The 19,922-nt window shown below is 32.1% G+C and overlaps 2 protein-coding genes across 2 annotated transcripts; both read left to right on the top strand.

The window, feature by feature from the left end:
* The first annotated feature begins 1,988 nt into the window (after window positions 1-1,988).
* Window positions 1,989-8,150, top strand: LOC133174658 (C-type lectin domain family 4 member M-like). Its single transcript, XM_061309748.1, has 4 exons — window positions 1,989-2,577; window positions 5,453-5,532; window positions 7,003-7,090; window positions 7,812-8,150. The coding sequence occupies exons 1-4, from the start codon at window positions 2,070-2,072 to the stop codon at window positions 8,036-8,038; spliced, it is 903 nt and encodes a 300-aa protein (XP_061165732.1). The 5' UTR covers window positions 1,989-2,069; the 3' UTR covers window positions 8,039-8,150.
* Window positions 8,151-10,501: 2,351 nt separating this feature from the next.
* On the top strand, window positions 10,502-12,192 carry LOC133174536 (STE20-like serine/threonine-protein kinase). The gene is made up of 3 exons (XM_061309649.1): window positions 10,502-10,715; window positions 10,917-11,420; window positions 12,188-12,192. Exons 1-3 carry the CDS (start codon window positions 10,502-10,504, stop codon window positions 12,190-12,192), a joined length of 723 nt encoding a protein of 240 aa, XP_061165633.1.
* The last annotated feature ends 7,730 nt before the right edge of the window (window positions 12,193-19,922 follow it).

Raw genomic sequence — 19,922 nt, 5'->3', positions numbered from 1 at the left:
CCTCAAAAATTGAATTCAAATAAAACATTTCCAGGTTTGATTCGAATTTGATTATCTGTCGAAGAAGAAATTCATTTTTGGGTCAAAGTTTGGCCAATATTTTTTTTTTTACTCTTACTATTCTCTGTTCCAAGGTCCAACTATCACTGAATTTGTGCATCTTTTAGTTCATTAGATTTTGATTCTGTCATTTACTCTCTCCATCCATATACTCTCTCCATCGGAGGAAAACATGCATGCCTTTACAACACAAACTATCAACTGATTTTGAAGCATCGCATCCTTGTATAAATACAAGTATCCCCCAAAATCCACCTGTAACAGTCCATTCTTTAGACAAAACCTTTTGTTATTTGCATTTGAAAACACAAGGAGTATTCAACAAATTGCTCTGCATCCCAGCTTACCTGTGACTGTCCATTCTGTAAACAATGAACTTGTCATTGTATGTGTGCTACCTGTCATATCTGATACCAGTATTGTACATTTTTATTTAATTCTTAAAACAAAGGAAATCATGTTTTAAGTAGGAGAAAGGCCTCAAACTGTCCATTCTACGGCCCTCGATTAGTTCTTTCTCTCACAGAATGGACTGTTTGAGGCCTTTCTCCTTTACGTAGAAAGGGGACAGAGGATGATAGTCAATTAACTGGTATAAGGTCAGGGTAATTTTATGCATAAAGAGAACCTCTTTCTTGATATTGAATTGTAATTCTAATTCTAATATCTGATCTAGTTTTTTTGTTGTTTTTTTTTTTTTTTTGTTTTTTTTTTTTTTTTGGGGGGGGGGGATCAGATTGACGGATATAGTAAGGACAATTGACTTTGCCCTTGTGTCTAAGGGATAAAAAACAACTTATACGAACTAGAATATCAACGACCAAAACAATTTGATGTTTGTGTTGAACTCTGTGCCTTGAAGTACTCAACGACTTTTAAGTGGAATGACCTCGGATGCCATCACAAACAAAGCTTTATTTGTAAACGATGATGTAGAAAAGTCAGGCATATCATTATCATTTAAACAATGTGCTACACAATAAATATGATCGGATTGCCTCAAATCACGTGAAATGCAATATTTTTCCAACATTAATGTGCGTCACTAAAAATACATATCTTAAATGAATGAGAGATTTGTATAAAGACTGTCACACTTTTCATCTAAATTGATGAATTCATAAATCTATCGTTTGGAATTTAAAATGACAGTGCTAAACCCACCCAATCCCTACGAAAACATTTTTTAGTGAATGTTATTTTGCCGTTAATTGCTAATTAGATATGGATATTTTAATTGAAATGTCATTTTGTCGCCGTTACCGTATGTTGCTCTCTGATCGAAGCCCTCCCCCATTCCCCTCCAAATCTCTCGAATAAATAGGTCAGAAAAAGTCGTTCCTTACTGTCCTTATGAAAAATTTTATAATGTTCTTATGTTTCAACTGTTCACACTGTGACATTGTAAAAAAGACATTTTATTTTGTTTTGTTTTGTTTTTTTAATAAAAAAAAAAACGAAAGCAAAACTCTGAAAAGTTTTCAAGCTTTATAAAGTTTACATCTAATATGTTAATTTAAAGTTGGCACAAATCTTAAATAGTGGGTGGCGGGAATCCTTGAAACTTATAATTAAAACAATGTTCAAATCTCTTTGATAACATTTGTTAGGAAACGAGTGATTTTTTGCCCCTTGGCGTGGAGAAAGAAACATCAACAGCATAAATGATAATTAATTTGTCCTGTGAAATTAAGATTAGAGATAACATATGTTCTGATCTTTTCCATATCAGATATCTCAAGTAAAAACAAGGTCATGTGATTCAAAGAAGGTTGATTTTAAACAAGGTTGTAACAATTCAAGACTTCCTTTCGTTTATCTCAATCATGCAATGCAAACAACTTCAGTTTCAATAAAATAAAAGTGTTATGTTCTCTAGCAGAATAGACAGACGTATGAGGGCATTTACTGGGGTAAGACGCCAAAAAGTGAGGACATTGCAGTTTGTATATATTTTGCTTTCTCTTGTCGAAACATTTGCGCACTTGAATTTAGCTGAAAATGGCACAATGGAGAACGTAGAAGTATTGCCCAGTACAACGTCTGACAAAGCATCAAGCGCTCTTAGGGATATTTTGAACCAAGAAACATTAGTGCGTTTTTCAATGGTACAAAAAATTCAAAGCTTAGTGATGGATGCATTAGATAGAAAAAACAGTACCCAAACCATGAAGACAAGACTACGTGACTTAGTAAAAGAAGTCCGTTTATTAGAGGAAATGGAAAAGAGAACGAAAGACGACAACTTGAAACTTAACCAGAAACTAATGTCTATTCAAGCAGCAGTGAGTGAAAGAGAAAAAGTAGACATGTTTCAAACTGTGGATGTACTTTCTTTAAAAAATGAAACCAATGATTTACATCAGAAGTACAATCAAATGAACAAAACAATAAAGGAGCTGGAGGGCAGCTTAGCGATGTTGTCGAATTTATTTAATGAAGAATTACAGAATATCCGTGAGGATCAAAATGCATCAAAAATGGCACTGCTAAATATTTCCTCGCAAGGTTCATCAGGTAAGCCTCTTTTCACTGTATTCAAGATCATCATATAGAAATGATGTCATAACAAGCAGCACATATAAGGCTACAAAAAGGAGACCGGGCCTAGTTTATACGGGAAATATTGACTAAGACATAATAGAAAAATAAAAGTTCTTAAATATTCAGCAAAACGAAGTTTTTGGGATTTTAAATTATATGAGAACATTAAACTACATCAAAATATACTATAGCATGTTGGATTTGTCGTTAGTAAAATCCCCCATAGCAAGAAATAAACTAGTCACTGCTTCCGATGCACTTGTCGATGTAAAGTCATTCGTTAAAACTTGACGCAGTGAAAGGCGGATCAAGTAATATTTTCACAACCAAAGATGTATTTTATAATAAAATATAATATCTTTTTCAGATATTCGGCAAACTATTATGTTGGATGCGCTGTTTTTGTAATGATTTTATTCCTATATTTTATGTTCATTGCCTAGTAAACTGATGCTACCGTATATTTAAATGTAGGTACAATGGTGGGTAAAGTAAGGGTACTTATAAATTGATCTAATGCTAGGGCATACCCTCATTGGGTCATAGTAAGCTATCAAATAAAATCAAGAAGTATTAAGCTGATTAAAAAGTGCTGCGATCTTGGTGAACTCTTGAAAATAAATGAATTACATGTACATTAAATGCAGTTGACCAGCAAAAGATTCAGCATGCAGTCTTACTAATATGATCTTAACAATGAAATAGAAAAAAATCTACCGTATATACTCGCATATAAGTCGGTCAGCCTATAAATCGGTTGTACGTTTGCGGTTGTTTTGAACGGATTTGAAATGGACCCGCTTATGAGTCGATGCAACTTTTTTTCCAGAATTGGTTGATAATTTCAAAACAATTCTCTTATGTTTTAACCTGGTTTCAATCAATATCCTTAGAAAAATAAACGCCTTTATTTATTTTCAAATCATTATAAAAATAAGTAACTCACACTTTAGATAAAATTATGAAAATGTATAATACTTGTATACTTTAAGCATAATCTTAGAATAGATAAAAGATATAATATATAAAGAATTGTTTATAAAATACAACCTTTCGACGTACAGAAAAATACCAATCTATCTTTGACCCGCCTATAAGTCGGACACAGAGTTTAAGACCGAAATTAACTCCCAAAACCGACTTATAGGCGAGTAAATACGGTATATAGGATCGCAGCACTTTTCACAGATTGCAATGGGTGTTGAAAATTTTTGTAGTAGCACTTAGAATTTTGATTTGATTATGCCCTAGCGTTATTGAAATTTATAGATGACCTCAAAAATGCAAGTTTATTTGCAAAATCATGTGAGTGCCACATCACGTGACAAGTCTGAATAGAAAATCTAATCGTCTGGTAAATAGCCATATTTTATTCTTCCTAAATCAGTTATGTACTAAAAGGAACCGGTATCCTGTTTTATTATGTATCACAAAAAAGTGCCTATACTTTCTATGCACAACTTATTTGTACTGTGCAATGTACACATACAGGAACAGCTGTAAATACACTGAAAATTAAATTGTTTTTCATTGATTTATTACTTTAAAAACCTCCTGAGACGTCTCACACATAACATAACACTGACAAAGCAGATTTCATATTTTCTAGGATACCGCCAGTGTCATTTTCTAAACTAAAATTATTTTTACATGTAATTTTTTTTTCATATATTTCACTTGTAATGTGGTCTTATATTCAAATTTGAAAAAAAACTTTTTGTTCACCACTTATCGTGCAGTAATTCAAATTAGATAATACGGCGTACATTCAAACAACACGTTTTAGTCCCTATGCAATTAGAATGGCGACTAAGTATAATATTTGGACTGACAACCATCACAAATTCTAAACGAGGTAAGCTATTATTGCACACATACATTTATTTATTGATATATACGCTTAATATTTTTTTTCTAGTCGAAATTTTCATGATGAAGCATTTTGTGATCCCTTTGCATCACTTTGGAATGGTGTTGTTTAGTTAATTTTCTTTGTGGAATTCCTACTACATATCTGGACTTCCGGGGAGCTGAACTTGAGGGGAAGGGGGGGGGGGGCTGACAAGGAGGACATGTTGCTAAATTACGTTTCAATATAAATACAAGTATATATTTGCAATTATTATCTCAATAGCAATAAAATGTATCATTAACACATACTGTGATAGGTAGGAAAGGGCAATATATAATTCTAAAGAAATGATGCATCTAGTTTCATACAGTGGAATCAGAGACTGAAATGTGTGAAATCTGTATGCATTTTACTTGATTAAAGAGTAAAGATACGATTTTTAACAAACAAATTCTAACATTATGCTTCATTTTATTCATAGTTTGTTTTATTTATTTATTTTCTTTTAATTTTAGCAAATAATGGTATATACATGTATTCTCAAAGATGCATAAGACTGTAATTTGTCTTAACATATAGTGTAGGATTATGAGTACATTACAAATTTCAATGCAAAAGTACCCTTAATTCATTCACATTATGGGATCAAGGGAGGCTGATGGTTATATATTTTGTGCGTACAATATACATAACTAATTCTGGTTGTGACACGTCATTTGATTGGATAAAAAAATTATCTTATATCCTATAAACTGTGTTGCCTACGTCACAATCGCTTGCGTCAAAAACGTAGCGATCCGCCTGACGTTACATTTTAATTTTCTACAATTTGAAGTCTTTTTGAAAGGCAATTGTCTTCTTTTCTTACATTAAATGACTGAAAATTAAACAATAAGTAATGAATTTCATAGCTACCCAAATTTTATGGTATTAATTGTGTTGAAGCAGTTTACGCTCTTTTATAATGCTCTAGATTAAAGTGCAAACTATTTGCAGTTTGTGAGACTGGATGGATTCCATTTGGTGACCATTGCTACTATTTTTCGAAGACAACAACAACGTTTAAGGATGCTGTTGTGAGTCTATATATAGATAAGCATTTAATTCATTTTTTCTGATAATTCAAAGCGACAGAAAAGAAGCACCTCCTTCGAGTTCACCTGGTCTAACAACCCCCGTCAATCAAAGGACTGAAGGTCCAGGATTGGATGCTAGTAACTGATCGACATTTAGTTCAGAGTTTCCGTGTATACCTTGTATATCCCTATGTACCTTGTTTGGGGTTCGTGTCGATCGTCAAATTAAGTTTCGGACTTTTTAGATCGCCGCATATACATGCACCACTGTATTGATACGAAATATTTTGTTTGGCTTGGCAAAACATTTAAGTAAAATCATTTTGTCTAATAATAAAAAAAAAGCTAAAAAGGATAAAAAATCATGCTTAAGATATTTTTTTTAAAGTAAATTTCGATTCAAAGTGTAATTGATCACTATAAATTGTTTATTAAAATTTACACGTACATGTACATCGATTTAGAGCTAAGCAAAACTGAAAGTGCTGACTTTCACTGAATCTAATTATCATGTCGCCGAACGTAAACATTCCTTGATTGGTGTCATTTGGCGAGTGCTCCAGTTGTGTGGCTTCCGGGGCACGTGTTGTTTACAGCAGTTTTGTTAAAAACTTAGAGTAACTTAGAGTATTTTATTTTTTTTTAAAAATGTTCTTATTTGAATATAAATATAACTATTATTATAAATTGAAGTCAATTGAGCTTTTCAGAATACTATCTTAAAAACAAATTCGGTGAATTATCTATTTCATATAATATCTGATACTAATTGAATCAGCGTTTTTGTAGTTAGTATTAGAAATAATTATATAAAGTTTAAGAAACGGGTGAAGCTATTGCGTTAACAGTTTACATTCATTTCAGTTACTGTGTAGGGGTGTATGTGAAAATGTAAGCGTCAGAAAAAATTATATGTTACCAATTTAGATTGTTTTCTTTCTCAATTTTAAAAAAATCAACAAAAAAATAATAAAGTTATGCTATCTTTGTTTACTCGATTATACAGAATTTGTCAACTTTGATGAGTGTACATTCTCCTAATATTTAAAAGCGAGTCAAGTGCTCTCTTAAAAAAAATCACAAATTGTATTCAAGTGCATCATATGAAACGTTTTGCAAAAAAATTAGTGTCTCAGTGTACGTGTATCGTAGATTACCGTAAATGTAAAAATCACAAATTTTCAATGTCGCTTGATGCAGAGTAATCGTGTAAATGCTTCCTAAGGACTTAACTTATGAAAAATAAATCAAAAGTTTTGATAAATACTTCATAATCTTCGAAAAAAAAAATGCAAGTGTGTTTGCATGTACACTTGCTAACATTTTTATTTTGTTCCAAACACGTTCCCTCTGCTGATTGCATATTTTATAAGCATTTATGGACAATCAAAAACAATATTCAGATTCATGATAAGAGAAACCTGTATTAAATAATAAACATTTGATTAACATTCAAAACTACCTTTTTAGGCAGGTTGCTATGGAATGAGTTCAGCATTAGTAGAACCAAATGCAATTGCCGAGGAAAAATGGATGCTTCTTCAAGGTGTAATTATAGGTATTTAATTTACATCATTTGAATCAATATAATTGTATTTAACGTAACAACATGTATGTTCATAACCTTCCCTGACTGTTAACTAAATTCAAACAAGTTAATATATATTGTAAAGATATTTTCAAACCCTTGGACATCATTTAAATGGCCCATCACTGGCCCATCAAAATTAGTTATTTGTGTTTACGTGAAAATTAAAATACCCTAGGCTGTTAGAAAATCGATGTGTCTAAACTAGGTATTTGTTTTTAATATATAAACATTCTTTTCAAAAATTTGTTTTCTAGTTTTTGTAAATATTCAATCAAAATATTTTTCTCCTAGGTACTAAAAAATCAGATATGTTTTGGTACTGGTTTGTCTTGGTGAAGCTTAATGATTTTCAAGATGGAGTGGACTGCAGTTTAGCCATAGCACAGAAAGAATATCAATGCCAAATGGCAGTGCTGAATTGTCTAATCTTATTAGCAGTTATTAATACAGAACTATGAAAAAAAAGTGATCTGTGTTTCTGACTAGATTAAAACATACTGAAAGATTTTTACTGTGCATTTAACCTCGTTTTCCTCTATATATCCTAAAGTAGCAATAAAATATGCACTTCTCAGTCAGATCCATTTGTGGAAACAATATAAGCAAAATGAAAGGTTGTAATTCAGATTAGTAATGTAATCTTCATCTAGAAAAATAACTTTTTTAAAAGCATCTTGTTTTATTTCAGGCATTAAAAACATATGGATAGGTGTTACAGATTTGCTTCAGAACCACAATTTTGTCTATATTTCTAACGGCATCAATGTTCAGGAAACTTACAACCACTGGGATAAGGGACAGCCAGACTCAGGGAACACAGAACACTGTGTTGCTCTCGCTGCCATATACAGAGGGTGGCATGATTATTCTTGTGGCTTGAAGTTTCATTTTGTATGCACGAAACCAAAGGTTTAGTTACGACCTTTTTTATCAACTTCATCTAGATTTTAATTTGCTGAAAGAAAGAGAAGAAACAAATTTTCAACCTTTATATGTTGTTACTTTTACACCCAGAACTGATCGTAATTTTGGGGATTTTAATGTACAATGAAATAAAACACTTTCATTTTCCATACTTAATGGCTGTTTTGTATTTTCTTTGCCGTTTACATTGAAGGAGAAAGAATGAAGAGCATTCTGCAGCAATTTTTTCCTGCAATGTTGGACTAAATTCAAATAGTCATTATCTGTAGCTGTAGTCTAGTGGTAGGGCACTAGCTCGGGAGACCCTGATTCGATTCTGTTCGCGTCAAACCTAAAATGTATAACAAATGTAATTGCTGTTCCTTCGATAAACACCCAGCACTAAAAGTGAAAATCTTGGGGTTGAGACCATGAAAACTGAGATCGGCTCTCACGGCCGGCGTCGGCACACTAAATAACCTTTACTACTCAATGACTATGAATTATATATAAAGTGTAGATATATATGCAGTTCTATCTATAAGGCAAAAATATAATTTCAAATTATGAAATATATTTATGAACAAAGTGGGTGGGGGTCGAATTAAAATAAGATAATTCAGAGAATTTGTGTCTCCCGCTTAGGGAAAAAAGAACAGCATGCGCAGTTGGGGGGGTGGGTGCCTGTCGGATCCCCCCCCCTTCTGGATTTGTAAAATTATTAAATGTATACATGTATATTGAAGCAAATAAAAAATGGCAATAAGGATATAAAGATTTAATTGCTTATTCTTTAATATGTGTATATTCTTTTTATATAGAATATTTATCACACTGTAATAATGATTTTATGAGTTTGTACAGGTCAGACGTCATAACTTTTTCATTTCACATGCTAAATACTATCATTTAGTATCAAAAAATCCGCAAAAAAGTTTGAACCCGGCACCTCTCACATGCTAAGCAAGAGTCATACCCCTAGACCACGAAGGCATTTGATTATATAGCAAATTGAATGCAAACATTAGATCACATATAATGTTTATATTCACGTTTGATATTGTCAAAATTTTACACAATCCATGACGTCTAATTTAGCCTTTACTAAACAGTTCTAATAGATGTAATAAGAATATAAAGTCCACCGACAACCTGTATTATACGTAATAACTCTCCACATGCCCCTGTGCTAAAAATAGTGCAAAGCGACTTTTATTACAGTACTGAAAAAAACGGGGTTGGGACACTTTGAGAGGGGCGAGAGAAGCCCTAGGGAGTTATGGTATAAAATTTCATTGCAAAAGCTCAAAAACTTCTTGAGATATCGCCCGGAAACGATAGTGTTACACAAAGACGGAATGTATGAATTTACGACCTTGAACTTTGACTTTTTGACCTCAAAATCAATATGGGTCTTCCTTAGGCCACAAAGTGTTGTTATGTAAGATTTCAGTGCAAAAGCTCAAAGGGTTCTTGAGAGATCGCGCGGAAACCAAAGTGTTAAAACGGACAGAATTTATGAATTTATAATCTTGAACTCTTACCTTTTGACCTCAAAATCAATAGTTTTTTTTTTTTTTTTTTTTTTTTTTTTTTTTTTTTTTTTGGTCATAGGGAGTTGCTGTGCAAAATTTCATAGCAAAAGCTCAAAGGGTTCTCGAGATATCACGCGGAAATGAAAGTGTTACAGACAGACAGAAATACAGACGGACGGACGGACGCAAATTAATGTCCCCCACTTTCAGTGAAAGCAGGAGACAAAAAGGAAACACTAAAAAGTAGATGAATCAAATCATTACTTGTTCGGCAAGAATGACCGACGCTTTTGGTACCATCCATAACTGCAGAATTTAATTTTCCATGTTTTTTTTTCTTTTTGGGAATTTTCAAAAAATAAAATTCATTTTCGAAAATTCATGAGGACATGAACTATGACGCTTCAAGCTGGCATATTTCATGCATCAGCATCACCGGGTATATTGCCTATTTAGTACTGCATTTTATTTAAATTTTATCATCTACACGGAGGAAGACTGACTGTTTACTAGCATACTTTTTCTGCAATATTTGATATCATCCAAGTAATAGGTGTGCATATATGTGCAGTATTTTAAAACCATCCAAATTATTACAAATTTTTATGACTTACATCGAATTTTATTTCGTCAAAAGTTTTTTTTTTTTCCTTTTCTGTTTATGAAAAATAATTTGAACATTCAATGTAGAAAAATATTTGAATTCTATACATATATTGTGTGTATATTCTTGGATTGAGAGCAGCAGTAGCTCTTGGTATACCATATGCAATTATCTGATTTATTTCTTGTTAGGTGTTCTGATTTAAGACTCAACATTAATGACATGTGGGTGTTCTAGGAAGTGAATTTAAACACTTCTTGTAAACAAGTATTTATACTTAAATATTTATCAAGAAACACTTAAGTGAAAAGAAAGAGAAACGTTTAAATCGTGGCGATGAGGTGGACAATAATGTTCCTGTCCGGCTTGTTATTTACAAGTTCTCAGTATATTTATTTGAATGAAAAAGACAACAGCAATAGTAATGAAAACAAAATGGAAAATTTTCAAACAATTCGGAGCCAGCAGATAAAGCTTCTGTGTGAAGTAGATGAACTACGTCAGGATAATAAGAAAATCAAAGATTTGTTGACAAATTGTTCGTCCATAGGTACGTATAGAAGAAAATTTTTATTTCAATCGGAAGATTATGTACAAAGAATAAGCGCAGATACTTGGACGCTTTGGATAACTCTTAAACAATCAAGTCTGAACAGTACTAAATTAAAACATATACTTTATTGCTTTATACTTTGATTCAAGATATAACAGAAATAGCGACAGAATATTGAAAAAGAACCTTTTTATTTAGCAAAAGAATTGAACGCATTGAAAACAAAGGATCAGAAACTTGAACAAGATAATATTAAACTTCAACAAGAACTGGATGCCATCTATAACAGAATAATCGATAATCAGAACCTCACTCTTGCAAATATTCAAAGGCTGAATGAGTCTAAGATATATTTTCTGAGGAAACAACTCCTCGCTCTCCGGAGAGAAAATGAAGAACTTAAATCGGGAAATTCAAAAATAAAAGAACGGTTAAGAGTAGACGTTAGCACATTATGGAATGAAACATTTGCCCTGAAACAGCAGTATGATACACTGTCAAAGGAGAAGGAAGCATTAGAAAGCAAGTTATATCAACTTGAAAAGGAGATAAAGGCCATGAACACTGATGATCGCCTGAAAATGGTTGAAAACAGATTTTGGAATTTTTCCCACTTCGTCGATAAAGCATTAGATGATATCCGAAGTGATCAAAATGCCACCAAGATAAAACTGCTGAATGTTTCTTCTACGATTCAGTCAGGTACCAACATTAGTTTTCTTCCTGCTCAATGGCAGTATTTGAAATTATTACAGTGTTTCAATGTAAAGTAATAGTTTGAAAAATACAGAATTATTGATGTTGATATGGTTTATGCAATTTCAATCGGAAAATAATATAGTCTTAATTTTATGTTTATCGTACAGATATACGATAAATGCACACTAACTGCTGCTGCTATAGTGTTCTTAAAGATAAAGAAAATCAGAATCATTGTTTAATGAGAACGATAAACATTCATGATTGCAAGAAATCTCTCATAAAAATTTGATCACAAATATCAATACAAAATATTTAATTTGTAGTACCAACGAAATATACCTGTTTTTTGCACGGTTGACTATCTTTTTTTTAAAATCAGAGATTTTTTTTAATATTTCAAACCTTGAAACCTAGACCTATAATTTTGGTATTTACTCGATGAATCGAACCTTCACAAGCAATTACCACAAAGGTAAAACATAATTATAATAAAAATAATTGTTTATTCATTAAGTGAATTGTGAATACCTATATTCAAGCATGAAGAATGATTACATGGTACACGTACACCCGGTCCATTTGACCTGGATTTATGAAGTAAATAACAGTTTTCCTCACGGAACACGTAGAGTACAGGAGCAAAATGTAATTAGTGGGCTCAGGGAAATAAAAAGGGTAGAATATGATTGGGAATTTCAATAACATTTATTGTGTTTCTCGAAGAGCTATTTGTAAATATACTTGACTACGTCTTTTTGTATTTACAGATTAATGTAACATATTTGCCAAACAATGTTCAAATGTAATCACTAGTAATACTATCAGGCCAAGCAAACTACTTATCTTGATCATCTTGTTGGTCATGGTCAACACGTGTACTTTGTCGGGTTTTAATACGCGAATCGTGTGGACCTGTACTCACTTTCCTTGTTCACCCGGCAAGTTCCATAAGACAGCACGTGCATTGAATTCTATCAAGCGTTTTATGCGAGTTTTCTACTTCTGATAAATACTTTTTTGTATGACTCAGCACTTATAAACTCTATCATGTCCTAGAACACGAATTTAACTTCTTTGTTGTGCAAATTGATTGTTTTATTAAATTTCGTCAGTTAGCGACCGTTTTGAGCTACATTTCCTCATAAAGCGTACGCTAAATTCTCTGTTTTTAGCATCAGATTTTCATCCTTAACAAGAATGCTACTAGCCACGGCTGTAATTTCGTTGTAATCTAATGGGTTTAGGGATTGTTCAGCACCTCCAAAGTGATTATCCTTATACGCTGAAAAAATGTTTTTCCTGTTCCTCTAGCTTATTCAGATGTAGTTTCATGGAAAAGAGATTTTTGTCAGTGCGATATTTTCCTTTACAAATATCTAACGCTATTTCATCCCTCAGATCCTGAATCTTTATTTCCTTATTTTGCATCAAATCACTTTTCAACTTGTCCAGTTTCGATTAAAAAAATTCTTTCATCCTTTCCTAACTACTTTTTTAACTCATAGGCTACTGATAATAGCATATCTAGTTTTTCCTGAAATATAATTGGTTAAATTTAACGCTCTATATTCCCTGCTGGTTTTTTGTGAAGGGTAGATGGATCAAGCATTACACTGTTAAATATTTCACTGTCAATGTCACGTTAATTGCTTTTATCAAGTTCTTCAATACATACATATAGCATAAAATTTATTGGACTCAGCAATTCACCCAACGAAATAGTTTGCCCACTGTGTGTTCTCATAAAAAAAGCCGAAGCTGTTATTCTTTTTACCTTTCAAATACGAAGGAAATTTATAAGTTTAAATACAAATCATATATGAAATTGAAATAAAAGATACCACAGAGTCTGATACATCTGTTTCATATTTGAATATTATACCATAAAAAGACGTTTTGGTAACCTAACAAAAAAACTTTATGATAAACTTGATGAATAGCATTTCTATCGTCAACTTCCCTTACTTATATAGCAATATACCCTTCCACCTGCATATGGGGTTTATATCTCCTACTTGGTTCGATACGCAAGAAAATGCTCCACAAACGAACAATTTATAAACGAGGCAAGCTATTGACAAACAAGTTGATGAAACAAGAATATCTCGTTTAAAGTCATGGTTTCGCAAGTTCTATGGTCGGTACAATGACCTTTTCAGCAAATACAATATATCAGTAAGTCAAATGATGACTGACTTTTTTCGTACTAATTGTTAGACCATTATTTAAACACTAAATTGTCTACGGATTTTTCCGTTTATATATAATTACCCGATCATGTCAATGAATATACGGCGGTGGTGACCGGTCGACAGGGGATGCTTACTCTTCCATGGCACCTGATCCCACCTCTTATGTTTTTAGATGCCCTTGTTTTGATCTGCTCCCGATTTGTATTGCTTCAGTGGAGTTTTGAGCTTTTGAGTTCGTTATCTCCATTATTCATACATCTTTCTAAGATATTTATAAAAGGACCGTCTAAGACAAAACAAGTTCATCTTAAATATCATTGGGTGATCAATCATGTCTTATCTTTGATATTTTAATGTATTATAAAATATGGCATTCAATGTTTATTTATGTCTTATCTTGAGTATATTCTCTTACATATGAGCCGTCCCATGCGAAAAGGGCCCTTATGTATTTTGACGTCATAATGAGAAAAACGCCGGTAAAGATAACGTCACAAAATGCAAGTTGCGTATGTTATATATTTTTCCAGCATTTTTATCTGAGCGCTATCAACTTATTTTCATTGTTGTTTATATCATTTAGAGCCAATAAAATATCAAGAAAAAAGAGAATATGAATTTTAGAGCTAAGTTCCATATAATTGGACATTTCCAATATTGAATATTAAATTTTGCTGATATACATGTAATTAGGTGCTAGTTGTTTTTTTTTTTTTTTTTTTTTTTTTTTTTTTTCCCAATTCTTAATACATTGAAAGCGATTGTACATGCACATAATCGATATATACTTCTGCATGTACATATTCTTTTTAACACTAATACATAGTAACCGAAGTGAAATAATAAACAATAAATGAAAAAAAAATTCTTAAATCGTTCCCAGCATATAGGTTTATATATGCGATTAAAGTTTTGTTCAGCTCTACATGTAGCAAATGACGAAGTTTGAAAAAGTTGATTCTTTGTAAAGCATTAAATTTAGCGAAGAAAAAATATTATTCTTTTTTCTCAAAACGTTTATTCTGTGTGTATAAACGCAATAAATGACGATCTGCCTTCGTCACGGTCATTTGCGGTTCAATGTGTTTGTTGTCTCATTCAAGTAAAGAACCGGTTTTTACTGTTTACGGAGACAGCCTAGCTTCTGGTTGAGCGAAACTAATGTGTTTGCTACGATGTGTATTTCTTGAAATTTGAGAACAAAATCTAGTATCATTTGTTAAAAGTCTTGGACTAGGCGAAAAAAATGAGAAAAAAGTAAATGCTGCAAAAAAAAAAAAAAAAAAAAAAAAAAAAAAAAAAAAAAAAAAATTGACCAGTTTTTTTTATGCATAATATGGGAAGATTTGAGTTTGCTTCAAAAATGGGGGGTGGGGTTGTTAGAGGTGGTTGCAATTAGCCATTCAATGAACATCTTCATTCTATATCAATCAATTACCAGTGAAACAAAATGTATGACCCCCCCCCCCCCAAATACAACATTCCTGCATTTAATTCCTAGTAAATAATGCGTCATTATTTATTAAAACCCCAAAACATAATACGAGGAAATTAAATCTTAAAGATTGAATACAGATTTATTTCTCTGTAATATTGCATCTGATTATTATTTTAATTTCTTCCAAAGATACAGTGTTTATCTGAATTAAAGGTTACGAAAATAAATACATTTTTGTGTAGGAAGGTTTGCAATAAGTTCCGTTTAATATTTGAATTGATAAATGGGAAAAATGACTGTTTATTTTTTTCATGAATCATATTTGGCCATTTCATAAGGCATGTACGTGATGTATGTAACAACGATTTCAGAAAAAGGGGGCTTAAAATGACAAGTTAAAAATACCCCCCCCCCCCCGAAAAAAAAACAAAACAAAGAAAAAAATGTATTTCGGTAGGGGATAAATCCCATTTTGGACAAAAGAAAATTGAGCTAAAATGACAGTGCTCAGCAATATCGGCGATTCCACCAGACGTTACTCAGTAGATAGATACAAGAATATGCAATGCGTACAAATTTATCAGACCTCAGGTCAAGGGACGTTTTACAGATACTAGTATAAAATGTCAAAATTTTACGAGCTTGAAACGACAGGTTGTTAGTGTTAGCGAAGAAATTTTTTTCTTTTTAAATCTGAGATAAATACTTCTATCGCCGTGCAAAATCGACTCATGAAATAAATCTTAGTTTGAATATTATTTCAAACATATATGCTTTTTATCAATTTTAATTACAAATCTTTATGTAGTGTAAGTTGCCCTCAACACTTTTTAAAGCCCTATATAAAAAAAAATACTCAATGCACGTCATTTATCACTCAATTCGCTAATTGTTTTTATATACCAGTATCTAAATTGTATGTGTCCGGAGGCCCGAAAAATTACTGGCCACTTCCGTCTGTGTCACCGCATGTATTTCTTGAAAGTTAAAATTGTTGATTTAATAAACTCGGAAACTGATTTACTCGTTACTTTAGATTTATAATATGTGATTTCGGGAAGAGTCCTAGGAATACAGCACTACTACTTCCGGCCAGCAGCCATTTCACTGCCAACATTCCCTCTTTCCCTATCATCGACATATCTTATTAGACCCAAACTAAGTGGTCATACTTCCACAAAATTTGAGAACCAGAAAATGAATGGAAGAATATGTAGGCCTAAGCTTTTGATTTTTTTTCAAACGAAATTTAGCGAAAAAAAAGGGGGGGTTACATAGTGAATCAATGAGACATAAAAAAAAACTTCAAACTTCAAAATATATTCTGAACTTGTAATGACTGTATAAGGACATAATGATAATACGAAAATTATATCCTCATCCTCAGTTTTTGTGAGATTACATGTTCACTGCAAGACATACGAATATTGACCTGCTTATAACTCGGTACAGAGCAAATAGGCAGTGCAAATATTATGACGGTTTACGCCAATATGTAGGGAATACGACCAACTTTAAAATAATGTTTGTATGCCCTCTCGCGACTCAGGACGAAAAAATTGGATCGGTAGGTAGATAAGAATTTTTCCCCCAGAAAATTTTAATATCAATGCTGAATTTTCGAAATCTATTTCAGAAATGCAATTAAAAAAATGCTTCCTGAAAGTTAAAATGAGTTTTGAGTCATGCTATTTTTAGCCGGTCGAAGAGGGCGATCAACCAGTTTTGACAGATGTTGTAATATGTACAATATCTTAAGAAACATACATTACACATGTAAAAGGGGGAAGGGATTGTCTCGGCACTTATTATTGCCCGTGTCAATATTTACCAATGCAGGACAATGAATACACATATGTTCAGTATTGTAGGTACATATTGCCCCCTCCCCCTCCCCTAAACTTCATTTAATTTGTCAGAAAACCTCCTCAAACTTCATTCTTTAACTTGTCAGAAAATATTAACTGGATTGTGTTACTGTAGATGCCCCCCCCCCCCTCTTGCGGATCAATTTTCTGTATCCGCCCTTCAAGCTTTCTTTCATAAATTCATCTACGTCATGCATAAAACAACAAAAATTATATCCTTATGATGAAAAATTATCAAACAAAGAACTCTATTATTACAAGGAAGACGCAATGTTATCAGTCTTATCTTACATATTCTTTTTAAGTTTTTAAAAAATATTTTTCATAAACTACAAATAAATAAAATACTAGTCTGTAAAATATCTAAACACATATCTTTTATTTGTTTGTTTTTATTCAATATTTACTTTTCTCTGAACCGTATATCAGAGCAATATTCACGTCTAACATATCGTCGCGAGTGCTTAAAAGAAAAAAAAAGCTTACCGGGTATCTACGGATATAAAACCATTATCATAATGTTATATTTATGAGAAAACTTACATAAAGAATTTTTTTATCGGATTTTCTAAAACATGTGTGTTACATTTGATCAAAATGGACATTTATGTGACATGCAAAAATGTCGACACTCTTAAAATGCACATGTAACTTACGTCTGATACAGAGTCCAAAACACCTCCTCTTTATAAAATTAAACTAATATTGAAACGGTTTCGACACTTACTATATAATTTACTTTAACGAAAACAACTACATGTATATCAAATATTGCATGTAAAATAAAGGCAGGGGATTTATGCATAAATTTTTCATGTATGTTTTCCTGTGATAAAGTAAGTTTTTTTTCAATCAGATACATATTTCAAATATCTATGAGAGTAAAATAAAAACGTCAGTTCGAACGTCATTTTTCAACCTCATTTTTCAAGGTAATTTTAACATTTTCTTAACCTTTGATTCCCTATATCTCAGTAATTATTCTGAATATTTAAATCAAACTTTATATTTGGTTATTTTACACTATAATCTATCATAATCCATTGAAAAGTCAATTTTGAAAATTTTTACCTTAAGGGCCCTTTTCGCATGGGACGGCTCATATAGTATTGATTGGCTTAATTAACTATATTTGGATCATGGAATTATTCCAGAGGACCTAGTTAGTTTTTTATTTTGAAAATTAAATGCATATGACAGTGTTCGTACTTTTTAAAAATGTGAATATCAACACAAATATAAATTCAAATATTTGTTAGACCAACATAATAAGACAGTTCTTCCTCACTAGCTGTTATTTCATTTTCTTTAAAAGAGAAAATGTAAGCATCCCTTGTCGACAGGTAGTACCCGCCATATGCTCCTTGAGACGATCGGGTAAGCGGAAAAATAAAGACTTTATCAACATTTGTCACCGTGTAAATTTCAACACCACCTGGAATGAATACCAGCGAGGATTTAAGGATGTTCCAGGAAATTATTGGCTTGGTAAGAGTATCCAGTCATAAAATAACCCTTTAAATCTACATGAAAGATACCATTTTCTGTTTCTGGATAATATTTTGTTTTTTGCAACAAAGACCTTAGAGAAGTCATGCAGAGTTTTGAATTATTTTTAAAGGTTCATAAAAAGTACACGATCCCTCTGTATTAAAAACAATGTAAATACACTGAATATTCAATTTAATTAAATTACAATAACGAACTGAGGCAAGTATCCTATTACCAATCAGCGTAAGGATCTTTTGTGTAGGTTTTGTATCAGGGAAACTGTATTTTCCTTTGAAATTTTAAGCTTCAAAGTGTTTGCCAAAATTCTGTCCCTGGCATTCTCAACAAACTAGACAATGATTCCTTATATTTTCATTTATATGTGAAATATAATTGTAAATATAAATAAATAAAAATGTTGTCTAATAGATTTGAAATAATCTAGGCATCTTATGTCAATTTCAATAGTCCCCGCCCACTGACAGCTGATGCCTTCAGATCATGACATTCGGTGGTAAACCATCCCTTTTACACACTAGTCTCAGGTGTGCCTCCTCAAGAGGATCAGGATGGTGGAACAACAGTTGTAATGTTTGGAATCTTAACGCTCCTTTTTTGAAGGCCATAGTAACCTGGTTTAGCAACATTATTTCGTCTGGAAAATACCTTTTCTTTTCTGAAATGTTCATTAGGAGAAATTAGATTTTTTCAGTTCTGAATATAACATTAATTTGTGGTTTGCTTCAATGAAATCAACAAATATTACAAGTTCTTATAGTTATGCAGTTAAGAAACAATGTTTATAACGATACTAAAATTAAGGAACTTAAAATGCTTCTTATACAAAGAGTTATAAATTATAAAATAACAAAACTTTGTTAAAATATAAATTATCCATCAACAGTCTCAATTTTATATTCAGATCATTGAAGATCAAACGAGTTTGTCTTCATTTTCTTATATATATGAGGGTTGCTAGAAATTGTGAGGCGCGCTATTTGCATAAAACCAGTAAAAATCTGTAGATAAAAACTTTACATATTTTACTAATAAATATGCGCAGAGCAGGTTTTTTTCGATGCTCCTTAAAATTTAAAGTTGTATTATTCAGATAAAACATTTTTCACCTTGCAGGCCACTTTTCTGCATGATTGCATTGCAAAGACATTTTTCAAATTAAAAATTGCACCGTGGTAGCGCATAAAAATTAATGACTTTTCATCTGTCGCCTCAATATTCAAAAAACGTCATTTGGCGAAATTTCAAATTAAATTGGAGGGGTTATGACTTTTGATTGCTAACTGTAGATGATCAATGCGTATAAACAAAGTCAAGATTGACATCGTCATTGAACGTCTTGGAGCACCGAGATATTGAAAAATGTGTGCAGACAGGAATATGCCCGAAAGAGACTAAAATCTTTTTATATGGTGCTGGGAATTGCCTACACGTACCCTTTTTGATTCGTTTCATTTACTGGATTTAGGTGATTGATTACTCTCCTTGATGCAGG

Source organism: Saccostrea echinata, unplaced genomic scaffold (genome assembly GCF_033153115.1).
Source record: "Saccostrea echinata isolate AGI-Se365-2 ecotype Australia unplaced genomic scaffold, CSIRO_AGI_Sech_v1 ptg000058l, whole genome shotgun sequence".
Classification (NCBI taxonomy): Eukaryota; Metazoa; Mollusca; class Bivalvia; order Ostreida; family Ostreidae; genus Saccostrea; species Saccostrea echinata.
This window is presented reverse-complemented; position numbering and strand designations above follow the sequence as displayed.

Excerpts from the sequence above, each read along its gene's own strand:
- LOC133174658 (XM_061309748.1), top strand. The coding sequence starts at position 2,070 with ATGGAGAACGTAGAAGTATTGCCCAGTACAACGTCTGACAAAGCATCA. Across the intron at positions 5,533-7,002 it reads CAACGTTTAAGGATGCTGTT|GCAGGTTGCTATGGAATGAG; the intron begins GTGAGTCTATAT and ends CTACCTTTTTAG. Across the intron at positions 7,091-7,811 it reads TCTTCAAGGTGTAATTATAG|GCATTAAAAACATATGGATA; the intron begins GTATTTAATTTA and ends GTTTTATTTCAG.
- LOC133174536 (XM_061309649.1), top strand. The coding sequence starts at position 10,502 with ATGAGGTGGACAATAATGTTCCTGTCCGGCTTGTTATTTACAAGTTCT. Across the intron at positions 10,716-10,916 it reads GACAAATTGTTCGTCCATAG|CAAAAGAATTGAACGCATTG; the intron begins GTACGTATAGAA and ends CTTTTTATTTAG.